We start from the raw sequence: 13,724 nt of genomic DNA on the forward strand, positions 1-13,724 counted from the left end.
GAACCACCTGCTTTAAGCCAGCGTGACCTAGTTGGTAAAGCCAGGAATTCCCAGTTTTGCTGAAGTTGAATTCATTTTCATTTGTATGCATCAAAAGTCCCTACATGATAAGAGCCAAGGTTTGCACAGAATGTTCTGGGCCAGCCCCAGGGTATTCAGGATGTAAGTGGTGGGGGTTCCTAAGCAACCACCTTCAGGTAAACTGATCTGGTACTAGTCACATCCATTATCCAAACCCCCCTCTACTCCTCTGTAGCCATCCAAAGGAAATGCACTCTCAGCCTTACATGTAACTCCACGTTTTCTAGTTCCAGAGTAGAAAAGTCATTAGGCCACTAGATGCAGGGGCTCATGTTTGCAATCCTAGCACCGGGGAGGCAAAGGCAGGATGACTGCCTTGAGTCTGAGGCCACCTTGGGCTACAGAGTGAGTTTCAGGCCAGCCAAAACTGCATAGCAAGAATATGTCTCAAAAAAAACCAACCAAGCAAGCAAACAAACAAACAAATAAAAAGTGAGTAGGCAAGGTGAAGGCTAACAGTACATTTCCCTAACTCAGTTATCCAAAGTCTATTATTTCAACACTCTTCAGTAGCCTAATGGAGGGTTAGGAAGGACCTCTCGCTCCTCACAGGCTGTCATTTGGAAAGGAGAGAGCCAGAAAACTGACAAGTGTCTGAGCAAACCAACCAGTAAACCAACAAACCAAGCCAGTGTGATTTGGCTCTAAAAGCTACCAGCCACCAGAACAAGGGCCAGAGAAGCCAGGCACCCAGAGTGTGAATTAGTCATGGTCCACACAGAATGGGAAGCTGGAAAGAAACAGTCAAGGTTTCCTGCAGTGTATTCTGGGTAGTGGGATTATGGACAGGACTTTTCAGGCGTATAATTTTCTTCATAATAAAGAACCACTAACCTAATGATTATCAAATGGGATGTTCACTTTCTTTTTCTACTATGTCTCTAAAATCCAACTTATTTTACATACATGGCACCCTCCATTCTGGCGGGCACCACTTTGAGGAGTTTAGCGTGGATGAGCACAGGTCTGAAGGCTCTGTGGAGAGGGCTGAGGTAGCCATTAGTCTCTGGGGTGCCCACGACTGGTTTCAAATCAACCTGAACTGGATGCGACTCCGGTTCTAACAATAGCTGACAGGTGCCACTCTGTAGTGTGTCCGGGATGGGGTGGGGGGCTGGCGGGCTAAGGTTCAGAGGAAGACAGGGTCCCGTCCAGTTTGGACAGTTCTATCTGACCCAGCGCTGACCTCTAAGCTTTCAAGTCAGGGAGGCAGATCAGCCCTGGAGCTGAGTTTACAGATGACTGCAGGCTGCACACCAGGCCCCTCAGGTGAGGTTCTTACCTTTCCGCCCTCCCATGCTTGACTTTGGTCAGAATTCCCCAGAGGCCCAGGCTGGAGGTGGGCACGGAGGGCAGGGCCACCTTATGAGGGGGAAGGGGACACCAGGCTTCCCCACCCCACCCCGAGGAGAACAGGGGAGATTCCCCCTGAACACCGACCCCCCCACTGCGGAAACAGTAAGAGCGAGAAATGACCCCGGGGTCTGGGCCTCCCTCGGGTCACCGCTGTGGCCGCCCTGTATCTCCCGTGTCCTCCCGCCGCGCGACCCCACTCACATCGTCCATGAGCAGCAGCACGATGTTGGGGGGCTGTGGAGCACCTGCGGCCAAGAGTCCTAGGGCGCTCAGAAGCAGCAGCAGCTGCGGGCCTCTGGTGGCTGCGGCATATACCGCCATTGGCAACTAAGCTCCTGCAGGGAGACGAGACCCAGTCCCAATTTCGCGGCGTTTCCTTTAGACCGCGGGGCGGGCCTTGGGGGCTGAGTGACAGGAGAGGCGGGGCCTAGGCCGCAGGACTGACAAGGAGAGTGGGCTCGGCCAGACAGGACAGGGCCTTGGATCTGGGAGGCCGCAGGGCAGGCAAGGCTGCCAGAGAAGCCGGGACCCCACCAAGCTGAAGCGTGAGAGCCTGGCCTGCCAGGCTGAGTGACACGATCGGTGGGGCCTGACGGGAAAAGTGGGACAGAGCGACAGAAGCAGGGGCGCTGCCAGCGTCCTAACAGGAGAGGTGGGCCTCGAGCCTGACAGGAAAGGGTCAGCATCAAGGTCTGAGCTGAAAGGCGGGGCAGAGCCACTGTAGGGAAAGGCGGGATCTGAGCCGCCGAGCGAGGAGGGAGGGGAAGTGGGCGGGGCATGACCCCTCCGGGTCACGTGATGCGGCGCACGGCCTGCCAATATGGCGGTGTGCATCGCGGTGATCGCCAAGGAGGTGCGTGTGAAGCGGCGGGCGGCGGTTAGCGGGTGGCGGGTGGTGGGGCTCCTTCCTGCCATGCCCTCGTTTCATCTCAGCTCTAGGCTCCCAAGCCTCAGCCAGGCGCTGTGATCAGGATCCCTCCTGCGCTCTCTCGCTCCCAGCTGCCCGCCCGCCTCCTGCCGCCACCTTGCAGGCCACGGCCTCCGGGTTTTGAGACCCACCGGGAAGCTTGGCGGCTCTTCCAGCCCTCCACCCTTCGTTCTATGCCTTCTTCTTTTCACGGCCTCAGCTGCCTTCCGCGTCCGGTCTTTCCGCCCCGCCTTTCGGACCGTCCCCTTGGCTGCCCCGCCGGTGCTATTTAAATACAAACCAGGCGCGTCGCAAGTTCAGCCTAAAATTCATTGCTTTTCTTTGCCTTAGGTAGTTCCCTTCATGCCACTCTCAGCCTTCTACTCCAACCGCTGTGAAGGCCTGCAAACCTTGATAAGTTTCCCTCTTCCCTTTGTCTTCTCTTCCCAGCTTTCATCTCCCCGCTGGCCAACATATAAATTCATTTCCTCTGGAAAGCTGTTTATGAATGCTAAGACAGCACTAGAGGTCCACAGATACTGCTGGTTCTGAGCGCCCTTCCCTGAGACCTGCCGTTAGGGACTGGGCTGCTGTGGCGCTGACAGTATGAAAGAGGGAGTTATACCCCCCCATAAGCCCCCCAAAATCAGAACTCAATTAGAAATGCAGCTGCTGCTTTGATAAACTCACGTTGACGTCTGGAATCTATGCGGAGGTGCCCTGATTTGGACACTCATTCAACTACAGTAGACCAGACGATTTCTGGACATAGTGAACAATGAATGGATGCAGGACCCAGGAGTGAAGCTTTTGACTGTGGGCTTAGGGTGGTTAAATGTGTATTGAGCCGAGTCCTGAGGGGCTGAGCCACAGACTACTGCCGCTGTGTGGCACATTAAGAAATAGCCACCATAGGCCGGGCGCCTTTAATCCCAGCACTCGGGAGGCAGAGGCAGGCGGATCTCTGTGAGTTTGAGACCAGCCTGGTCTACAGAGCTAGTTCCAGGACAGGCTCCAAAGCCACAGAGAAACCCTGTCTTGAAAATCCAAAAAAAAAAAAAAAAAGAAAAAAGAAAAAAGAAAAGAAATAGCCACCGTGCCTGGTGTTGGGATGACACTTGAGAGTGTGGTGGTGGTTGAGGCAGAGATGATTCTAGATAGAGTATGTTGTTAGGCTGTGCTCAAGTTGGCATTCCTGGGCCATCTTATTTCTGCTCACCTTCCTGCCCCTGTGCCTCTTCTGCTGCCACTTCCTCCTCTTTTCCTCCTCCTCCTCCTTTCTGGTACAGATGATTGAGCTGACGCTTGATGCTTCTACTCAAGCATTCTACCACAGAGCTATGTCCCTAGTCCAATGTCTTTTCCTCTTCTCAGTACTGGGAATTAACTTAGGGCCCTGTGCATATCAGGCAAATGCTGTCGTCCCCCCTCTGCATATGACATCCAGTCCTCTTTTGTTAGGTCCCACCCCTGAAGGCAGTGCCTGCCGCAGTGTTGACCGGCTGAGAGCCTGCCTTAGGAGTGCTTTGCCGGTGTCTTCAGAGCTGGAACTCACTCGGCGGATCTCCATCCCTTCTTGCAGAATTACCCTCTGTACATCCGCAGTATTCCCACAGAGGATGAGCTCAAGTTCCACTACATGGTGCACACGTCCCTGGATGTGGTAGATGAGAAGATCTCGGCCATGGGGAAGGCACTGGTGGACCAGAGGGAGCTGTACCTGGGCCTGCTCTACCCAACTGAGGACTACAAGGTGTATCCGTTGGTGCTCAGCACGGCCCCTGCACTCGCAGGGCCGGATGTGGGGGGAACACAAGAAAAGAGTAACTGTAAGGGGTTTCAGCTGGTCAGGCAGGCAGGTGCCCTGAAGCTAACAATGGCCTCTAGCCCTCACTCCCCCCAATTGGAAGAATCACTGGAAAAGCAAGGCCGAGCTTCCTGGAGGATGAAAGGTGCCATAGCAGGGATCTGGGCTTCTCTATGTTCCTTAGAGGCCACCGACTTTGAATCAAGGGTCATTGTGTCACGACACTGTTGTTAAGCTCAGCGCCATGTGGCTGTAAACTCTTGGTCATTCCTTTGGACAAGTTATTAAGACCACAGAATCTAAGAGCATTCCCATGGGGACTAATTGTAGCCTCTCCACACTCTGATGGCAGAAGTTTAGTTTTGTGACTAATATCCCAGGCCCTGATCAGTTCAAAAGGAGCAGAGCTGTCCCCAGTTGAGGTGCACACTTGCATAGTTGCTGTGCAGCCTCCCCAGCCTGGGCACTTCCTGTGATTCAAGGTTGTCAGTCTTCTCCGAAGTGAGGGTTCACCAAGTTCTCTGGGCTGGCAGGCCCCAGACTGCCATATGCAGTCATACAGCCCCGGTGCCAAAGCATGTTCCTTAACAGCCAGGCAGATATGGCTACGTGACCAATTCCAAGGTGAAATTTGTCATGGTGGTGGATTCCTCCAATACAGCCCTTCGAGACAACGAGATCCGCAGTGTAAGTGGGGGGGGGGGGGGGGGGGGGGGGGGGGGGGGGGGGGGGGGGGGGGCAGAGTGGGTGTGTGCTGCTTCCCTTCCCTCACCGAGAATGCAAAGTCTGCAAAAGCCCTATGCATATGCTCGTTGAAACTGCTTTCAGATGTTCCGGAAGCTGCATAACTCTTACACAGATGTGATGTGCAACCCCTTCTACAACCCCGGAGACCGCATCCAATCAAGGTAGGTGGGCCCTGTGTCTCTCGGTGGGCCCTGCTTTGTGATAGCGTGCTCATGGGGAAAGTGAGGGAGCCAGAGCCATGAGTACTATCCTAAGGCCACTGTTTCAAAGCGGCCAGCCCTGGTTTCCCAATTAGTGCGGACACAGACCTTTCTGTGCATAGGCAGCTCGGGCCGAGGTTCGCCCATCTGGTCTCCCAGCTGTGTCTGTGGGTTCCTAAGGACCTCCAGAGGGCTCAGCAAGCTCACAGCTCATGCTGTGACCATAGCTTTTGTGGAGGCAATGTCCTCCTGATGTAGCCTCGTGTGCCTTTTATGTTGGGCTTAGGTGTCTCCCCTCCAGCTGAGTGGACCTCATGCAGGAGGCATGGGCTTCAAACATAGGCACTGCAAACCTGTTACCAGATTCTTTTTCTGGGTCTGTTCCTAAGGAGCTCCTTGAAATTGACAAGTGGCCCAAGTTAGTCCCTTCTGGTGGCACCTTCCTTTGACTGAGATGTTGAGAGTCTTGCACCCACCTAGATCCAAGAGAGAGCACACTGGTGCCCCTATGCTGTGCAGGGCAGAGATAGCACTTCCTGCTCATGGGCTTTATTGCTTACCCCTGCTCGCACCCTGTGAACCTTACCCTGGGAGGTATGCTGAGGAAATCTGTGACATAGTCGGCCTGTGGGGGCTGTGCAGGGATTGTGGAGTCAGGAGGTGGGCGCCATTGCCCAGGATGGTGGGTATGCCCTTTGCTTCTCGGAACTCTAAAGAAGCCCCAGAGTCCTGAGGACCTGGTGCGGCAGTGCCAGTCTCCACCAGCAGAGGGCAGGGTCGTCGCCTGTCATGCTCTAAATCTGGGTTCTTTTCTCAGGGCCTTTGATAACATGGTAACTTCGATGATGATCCAGATCTGCTGAGCTGGACCTACCCCAGTCGCCTGGAAGAGAAGCCTGTGTTAACCCTGTCTGATGATTATTTATTCCCCTCCCCCTCCCTGACTGTAACCCGCGGGCAGAGCTGTGTGCCTTGTACCTTCCCACTAAAGTCCTCCCTTGACGAGATAGGCTCTGTCCTGTATCAGCAGGGAGGGCTCAGCTGAGGACCTGAGAGCTGCTCTCTGAGACTGTCACCACAGCCAGGTGGCCTGAGGGAGAATCCTGAGTACAGGAGCCTCTGGACCTCCGTTGTCTGCATAGGTGGGTGGTCCAGACGGGTGCAGGGTATGGGGAGCCCAGAGCCAGCTCCAGAGCATGGAGGCAATGCAAGGCTAACACCACACACATTCCCTCTTGGGCAAGGGCCCTCAGTGTTCTGGCCCCATCGTTCATTTGGCCTGGCATTTGTGTCCAGCCCCGGCCTGAGGAGGTGGTAAAATCTGTAAAGCTTTATGGAACACAGCATTAAAGCAGCTGCCAAGTGAGAAACTCCAGGAGCCTTTCCTGGCCGACAGTGAGCATGGAGGTCCACAGGGACCCCAGTGCTGCTCCTAGGCCACACATCCCCAAGGACAAACCAGGCTCTCCCCATATAAAATCCTGTAGCTGTGCCACTCAACAGTGTGGCTAACGTGTGTCCTGGGAGACAGCAGAGGCCTAGACGACCTGCCCTAGGTCTGAGGCCCCTGCGGATGTTGCCGCTCCATGCTGTTTCAGAGCCTCTGGCTTTCCGAAGTCATCAGCCAAGGACCCCCCCTTCCCTGTAAAGTTTCTTATGCTTGGGCCCAGCAGGCTGTGACTTGTTCACATGAGCTGGGTGGAATAGAAGAGATGGCCCATCTCCATGTGTATTAGGGCTTTGCTCCAGTGAGCACAGGGTCATTAAGAATGCAGTAACTGGGTGGTGGTGGCACACGCCTTTAATCCCAGCATTCAGGAGGCAGAGGCAGGCGGATCTCTGTGAGTTTGAGGCCAGCCTGGGCTACACAGAGAAACCCTGTCTCTAAAAACTAAATGAACAAACAAATAAATAAATATGAAAAGAAGCCAGACCTTCCAACCAATTGATATAAGCGGCAGATGAAGTTCGACTGAAGTCCAGCAAGCAGCTGACAGGGACAGAGCCCACATGTGCCTGAGTTAAAGGATTTAGCCGGAGGGTGGGTTTGGCAAGATAAGGAAAGCCCATCAGTGAGGTGGGATCTTGAGTATTTAAGGGGGGGCACCCTGAGTATTAGCTGCATTGGGGACTGCATCTTGTTCCCCAGTGCCCCTCCCGTCCCTCCTTACAGACAGAACCTCAGGTTTACTGGAGAAACTTGGCTAAATGCCGTTTGCTACCCTCCCCTTCACACCAGGGCAGGTGGTTAAGGTGTGTGAAGGGGGGTATTGGGAGAGACCTACAGGACAAATCCTTTAAAAGTCGTTTCTGCCAATGTTCTGCCAACAAGACTTTGTTTTTTCCTGCCTGGAACTTGAGTGTAATAGTGGGAGCTTAGGCATCGCTCTTGAGAGCATGAAGATAAGATGAAGACAGAGCAGAAAGGAGCCCGAGTCTAGGCAAATGGGCTGGCCCTGGACTGTTCACGTCTCTCTTCATATGCAAGACAATAAAATACAGCTCTTTCCTGTTTCAGCTGCTGCTGTTTGGGTTTTCTAACAGGTATAGTCAGATCACGTGTAAGCGTGCTGTGTGCACTATGTGTGTACTGCAGAGTCTTCTTACTATCAAGCTATAGCAAACAAAGCTTATGATGTCATTGGCCATTGCGGCTTGCAGGTGGGTTTCATCCTGAGGTTGATCTTGGGGACCAAGATGGCAGCTCTGGTTAGCTTGTGACACTTACTGGAGGTAGCTTGTGGGGTCATCAGTTGCTTGTCTTCCTTTGGGCCAGGGCAGCCACTGGGAGAGGAAGCTATAGACTGATACTGACCATGTACACACTTGAAGTTTAGAACAGAGGCTCCACCTCTGCTTCCTGACTTGACCAGGGCAGAATGGAGGTGAAGTCCAGCTATGTCTAGAGAGCCAGCTTGGGGCAAGGAGAAAAACTATGGGGTGGAAGTCTCACTTCCTATTGACTCTTAAGGCAGAGCAAGAGCCCGTTTTCTGAGCTCCATGAAGAAAGAAATCCTGTATCTGAGGGAGGATCAAGAAATGAGACTTGTGCTGGGCGGTGGTGGTGCACACCTTTAATCCCAGCACTCGGGAGGCAGAGGCAGGTGGATCTCTGTGAGTTCGAGGCCAGCTTGGTCTACAAGAGCTAGTTCCAGGACAGGCCCGAAAGCTACAGAGAAAAAGAAATGAGACTTGTTACATGCTTTTAGAATATTCAAGTTTAATAATTTATGCTTTACTATTAATATTCATCTATTTTTCTTTAAAAGTACTTGAGTATGCTAATCCCAGCTTCCCCTGGGCTTCCCCTCCCACCCCTGCCCTCTGCATCTCCCTGCCCTGTGACTTCCCACTGTGACCTGGGGGTCTAGGCCACCTTCAAAGGCACTTGTGGGCTGACGGGCTCAAAGGCCAGTTTGCAGTTAAGTGGAAAGACTGCTGTTTACTCCTGACCCAGCTCCTGGCCCCACTTTCAAAACTGGGCCATCCTTTTAATATGGTGAGAACCATGGTGAGACCCGTCCACGGCCCCTGCAGAGAGGGAGGGGAGACAAAGGCAGCTGAGTTGCTTTCAGAGGGGATAGCCTGGAAGACACCAGGCAAGGACTAAAGTCACCACCACACTGCTCAGGGACTGTGGGAGGTACCGTCTCAGGCTCTCTGCTCTTTTGAGTAGTGGTTCCAGGGGACAAGGGAGGCCTGGGGCTAGAATTTGCCACACTTGGCTCATGGGCTCAGCTACCTTACCAGTACTCAGGCCAGAGGAGCCTGCTGTAGAGCCCACTGTCTGTGGCAGGGATGCCTGTCACCAGCAGAGCCCTACTGGGTAGGGAGGTTACACAGAGCAACCTGGTAGAAACCATGAGGACTACTCAACCCTTTCCCAAGTGCCTGGCCAGTTAAGGCTTATGTGAGGGGACAACAGGGTCAGGCTCCAGGAATCCTGCGGCTTAGATCTCCAGACTCAAGACTCCCCCTTGGGCCCGCTCACCGGCTGGGTCCATGGAGTCTGAACCGAGGCTTTCGATGCTGGCTACTGTGCAGGAGGGGCTGGGCTCTGCTGCCTGAGTGTGTCCGCAGCCCACCACGATCTGTAGAGCTGATTCCTGGGAAGTTTGTCCTTTTGGGAAGTACCTGGACGGAACCCATGTCATGGTCCAAAACACTGTTCTGAATCCTTGCCAGGGTGGCTGATACCAAGGCTTGGGGTTCCTGACCTAGAGGTACCATTTAAGGCTGAAGCTATCCCTCCACCTTCACTTGGATGCAGCTGTGATCACATGGCATGCCTGGTCATGGCCAGCATCCTTCAGCAGAGGAGTCTGGTTCACCTCCCCAAGCCATCCCTACACCAAGCTCCACCCTGGGTCTGAGGGTTTCCATCAAGCCCTAACTCTTGAGCAATGCCCACCCGGCTAAGATACCCAAAGTACTCATGTATCCTGGGGCAGGTACTCTAACCTCTTTGGGCCTGTTGAAGAATTTGAGTTAATGTGCAAGGCGCGGTGGTGGCTCGCAGATGCACGGAGACACCTGGGGCAACAAACCTTGATAATCCGACCTCGGAAGGTGCTCTCATCCAGCTCCACGGCAGCCGGCACAGCGCTCTGAGAAGCAAACTCTATATAGGCGTAGCTGGAGAGGGATAGAGGTGGGGAATGGCTGGGCAAGGGGGGAGGGGCCCAGCCTCACACTCACTGCCCAGCCTGCTACGGCCCCACACTGACCCCTTTGGGTGTCCAGAGAACTTGTCGCACAGGATGGTGACCCGGTGAATCTTCCCGCAGTGGCTGAAGTAGGCCTCCAGCTCAGCAGCCGAGCCTCCATAGTCTACCTGCTCTCAGAAAGGGCACCTGCTGTGAGTGCTGGGCTCTCTGTGTACCTCCTGCTGAGGCGGTTGTGGCAGAAAGGGGCTGGAGGGACTTCCAAGGTTGGTTGACTCCTGGCTGGGAAGGGGCTGAGGCTTTGCCCACTCCTGCCCAGGGTTGATTGCTGAGAGCCAGTCAAGGGCTTCTTGTGTGGACAGCTGGCTGCATCCCAGGTATTGACTCCTGCCAGGTGTGTGGACCAGTGAATCTCATGGAACTCCCAGTGTCAGTGCATGTTGAGAAACCAGAATTCTTGACCTCAGCTTCAGCTGAATGCTCAAGGACTGGCCACCTCTCGCCTCCATGATTTTGCCCAGAAGCTGCAGCCCACCCTTTCCTCTGCAGCAACTAGAGTCAGATGTGCCCCTTCTATCTAGTCTTGGAGACCCTTGAGTTTACAGTCCTACAGCTTTCTGCCTCCACCTCCTAGCCAGCCCCATCCAGGGCAGACGTTGACATGTCCACCCAGCTGAATGCCCTGATTGGAGCCAGGTGCCGAGGGAGGGCTGCGACCTCCTCTATCTGCTACTCACGTTGCCCACATAGACAGATCTGTGGTCAGCCTCCACCTTCTCCTTGGAGGTCCCAGGGAAGCAGCAACCTGTGGAGAGAGAACCCCAGGACCAGCAGGAGGACATTATTGAGGAGCCCATTCCTCATGACCCCAGGGAAGGTCACCCAGGCTTCCAAGGCCACATTGTGGAGTTGCAAAGTCTAGTGCTACAGGGTGCTCCAGAATGTTTCCTCAGTAGTCCTCATATAGAGTCCGTGCTGAGCACTTCTGCATTGGGAGCAGGTGGTCAAGGCCTTGGGAGGACAGCTGTCTTTCCCTCCACCTTCTGGGGACAGGGTCAGCAAGAGTTCCAGGTTCCTACCCATGGTCTCAGGGCTCAGCAGCTGTCTGACCTCAGCCCCCTCTTCCTCTGTGGCCTTTCTCAGTGCACAGGGTGGCTCCGGCAGGGCCGCAGCATGTTCCATGGCCCACAGCTTCAGCCTGATGGCCTCCAATTCCTGCTGGCCAACCCACAGTAAGCTTGGGGTGGGTGACCTGCAGGTCCCTCTAGAATGGAGGGCAGGTGTGGCCAGTCAGCCCCAGGGAATTCATGGCTACTACAGAATGACCTAGGTCACCCTGTTCTTCCTGTAGCCATAGTCCAGAGCTAGGGGCTCGGGCCCCAGAAGTCCCTGACGCCTCAACCGCAGGATACCTCCCCCTAGTCAGAGAGCCCCTGTGGTCTGCAGCTTTGGCCCCTCACCCCGTGTCCAGGTCCACACCTGCTTCCCTGCATCATGACAGGGTGCTGTCTGGCTGTACACTGGGGACTTGGGCAGGTTCTCTTGCTCCAGCATGGCCAGCAGGAAGCCTGCATCTTCATCTTCCTCGTCACTCTCGGTTCCACTCCCAGCCCCTGGCCCCAAAGGGGTCTTTTCAGTCCTGCCCCAGGCCCCCCAACCTTGGGCCTCCGGATCGGAGGAGACCTTCTGGAGCCAGGCTTCAGTGGGAGGCGGGAAGAGATCATTGCTCAGGAAGGGCCACATGGGTATGCAGAAAGGGCGAACTGGGCGAACCTTGGCTCTTCAGGCGGCTCGCTTCCACAGCTGCATCTGCCTCGCGGCCCTCCCTTTTAAGGCCTCCTCCTGACCAGCTGCTTCCACTAAAGCACACAGGAGGGCCTCCCAGCTTAGGCCATGTTGACCAGAGGGGTCAAAGGCTATAGATCTCCTCTTTGTCTTCTTCACCAGCTGCACCCCCAAAACTTGGAAGAGTAGATGAGTCTAAAGTGGGTAAGACAGGGTGTTACGTCCGCGAGCTTGGCACGCTCACCCTTGGTGTGTGCAGGATGCCATACCACACACCTCTGACAATTGGTCCTAACCAATAACCAGATCTTAGTCAAGTTACCAAACTGTAGTCATGAAAAGGACTTATTTCAGGGAGAGGTGGCACTGTGGGTGTCTGGATACTTTGGGTGAGTCTGAGCAAGGGCCCCTGGAAGGCTAAGAGCTCAGGTTCATCCAGAGTAGGGTTCCATATTCTCTCCTAACCATGAGTTCCTCAAACTCTCCCCTCCCCACCTCTATGCAGGGCACCGTTCGATGGGAGTCGATCTAAGTCAGGCACAATTTAGATGATCCCTTTGGCCACAAGGGAGGCTCAGGCTGAACTGTACGAATTGGGTGAAGGGTACTTGGCAGATGCAGGCAGGTACAGTGGTTTCCAGCCCTGTTCATCTGCTGTTGCCCCTCTGCCCTCACCCTACAGGGCTGTGGCCAGCCTACATCCACTGACTCCTTCCTGGGTCTTCCAGCAGGGGGCGGATCTACCAGCACATTGCCGGCTGGTGGCTGGACATGGGCACGGATGCTTCTTGAGTCTGATCTGTTGAGCCTCATGCTGTCCATGTTATTGTGACTCTGGGGTGTCCACAGGAACCTTCAGGTGATGCCACCTCCTCAGATCCACAGCCACACTTCTGTCACGCTGCTCCCAGGCAATGGTGTCTTTTTTAGAACCTGAGCTGGGATAGGAATTAGGTTTAGCGAGCTACGCTGAGCTACACTGTATATGTGGAGTTTGGTGGCTGACACCTCCCACATCCTGGGGTGGGCAGAGGGGTTGAGAGGCAGAGTCGGGGGTAGCGGTGGCTGTTGGAGCCCCAGGAAGCTGGGCTTCTGACCTCTACCCCGACTTCTCATTTTGTTCTCCAAAGTGGCTGAAAACACCCTGCCTCATGCGACGGCTCATACCTATACTCAGCACTTGGGCCTCTGAGGCAGGGAGATCACAAGTTCAAGGCCAGCTTAGGCTCCAGAGTGAGGCCCTGTCACAAACAGATCAACAATAATAAAACCTGCTGTGACCTCCATGTCTCATAAGGGAAGGACTGTGTGGGATAGTCACATGACCTGAGATAAAGTAGTCCTGACCAGAGGCTGAGTGTCCACTGGCCTCTCCCCAGTCCTGCTTCTGTTACTTCCCTTGGTCCTTCCTGGCAGACCAAGGCTACTCAGAGGCAGCATCCATGCCTACGCAGAGGACAAGCTGGCCATACAGGACAAGGGCAGGGATACACAAGTGGCCACTGCTGTCCTCCTGCATGTCCCCCACCTCTTCATGTGAAGCTGTTGGGGTCCTGTTTGGGTCTTTCCTGCACTTCCATGTGGGAGGCAGGACATGGCAGGCTGTGCCCAAGCCAAGACCGTCTGGATGGAGCCCAGTCCCTGGCCAGTCTCCCTTCTGAGCTCAGTGTCTGCAGTGGAAAAACCTTGTCACCCTCCTCCCCCTCGTGCTATCCTGAGATTGCTGACACACCAGGCCCAGTGGGGCTCCAGCCAGGCGCCTGGCCTAGGGACAGTTCACCCCCATGCTGGCCTTCCCAACAATGCCTTCAAAAATACACCATGTTCCAAGCTGGGACAGTATTAACGCAGTCGCTTCCTCCAGGCAGCTACCAGTGCAGCCTGAAGCACTATGGCCAGTAGTTGGTTCTAGAGCTTTAGCCAGGACACAGCTGTCACAGGAACAGACTGAGACTTGAGTCTTTCTGCTGTGCCACTCTTAGGTCCTTGGTGTCCCCTCAGGTCCTGAGTTTTCCGTCAGGCCTTAGGTATCCTTTTAGTGTTCCTTCAGATTCAGTGTCTCCCTCAGATCCCCAGTGTCCCTCAAGCCTCTAGTGTTTCGCTCAGCCAGGTCCCACTATCTCCCTCATGTGGACAGCTCAAAGAACTTGGCCCCGATAGTGAACCAGTCATATATA

The 13,724-nt window shown here is 54.6% G+C and overlaps 3 protein-coding genes across 8 annotated transcripts in view; 1 reads left to right on the forward strand and 2 right to left on the reverse strand.

Annotated features, from left to right (window-relative positions):
* Galns (galactosamine (N-acetyl)-6-sulfatase) overlaps positions 1 to 2,769 on the reverse strand; it is a 31,884-nt gene extending 29,115 nt beyond the window's left edge. Inside the window, exons 1-2 of one of the 3 annotated variants that reach the window (XM_050165161.1) lie at positions 2,497 to 2,769; positions 1,639 to 1,772 (exon numbers count right to left, since the gene is read on the reverse strand). In XM_050165161.1, the coding sequence (XP_050021118.1) occupies positions 1,639 to 1,758 (120 nt within the window). In that variant the 5' untranslated portion in view covers positions 1,759 to 1,772; positions 2,497 to 2,769. Of the gene's footprint in view, positions 1 to 1,638; positions 1,780 to 2,496 lie in introns of those variants that run through there. The other 2 variants (XR_007595862.1, XM_050165162.1) reach the window with 2 other exon arrangements.
* Positions 1,950 to 7,615, forward strand: Trappc2l (trafficking protein particle complex subunit 2L). 4 transcript variants are annotated; one of them, XM_050165167.1, is made up of 5 exons: positions 1,950 to 2,089; positions 3,927 to 4,099; positions 4,751 to 4,838; positions 4,980 to 5,059; positions 5,916 to 7,615. In XM_050165167.1, the coding sequence occupies exons 2-5, from the start codon at positions 3,984 to 3,986 to the stop codon at positions 5,959 to 5,961; spliced, it is 330 nt and encodes a 109-aa protein (XP_050021124.1). In that variant the 5' UTR covers positions 1,950 to 2,089; positions 3,927 to 3,983; the 3' UTR covers positions 5,962 to 7,615. The 4 variants fall into 4 exon arrangements, with proteins under 4 accessions (XP_050021124.1, XP_050021125.1, XP_050021123.1 ...); XM_050165168.1 differs by having other exon boundaries at positions 1,983 to 2,115; XM_050165166.1 differs by lacking the exon at positions 1,950 to 2,089 and adding an exon at positions 2,159 to 2,290 and having other exon boundaries at positions 3,806 to 4,099.
* An 851-nt stretch (positions 7,616 to 8,466) lies between these two features.
* Pabpn1l (PABPN1 like, cytoplasmic) lies at positions 8,467 to 13,717 on the reverse strand. The gene is made up of 7 exons (XM_050165112.1): positions 11,242 to 13,717; positions 10,842 to 10,977; positions 10,500 to 10,567; positions 9,826 to 9,932; positions 9,646 to 9,733; positions 9,090 to 9,232; positions 8,467 to 8,629 (listed from the first exon to the last, which is right to left on the reverse strand). Exons 1-7 carry the CDS (start codon positions 11,503 to 11,505, stop codon positions 8,590 to 8,592), a joined length of 846 nt encoding a protein of 281 aa, XP_050021069.1. The 5' UTR covers positions 11,506 to 13,717; the 3' UTR covers positions 8,467 to 8,589.
* Positions 13,718 to 13,724: the final 7 nt, after the last annotated feature.

Source organism: Alexandromys fortis, unplaced genomic scaffold (assembly GCF_014885135.2).
Source record: "Alexandromys fortis isolate MF-2015 unplaced genomic scaffold, M_Fortis_MF-2015_v1.1 scaffold_165, whole genome shotgun sequence".
NCBI lineage: Eukaryota > Metazoa > Chordata > Mammalia > Rodentia > Cricetidae > Alexandromys > Alexandromys fortis.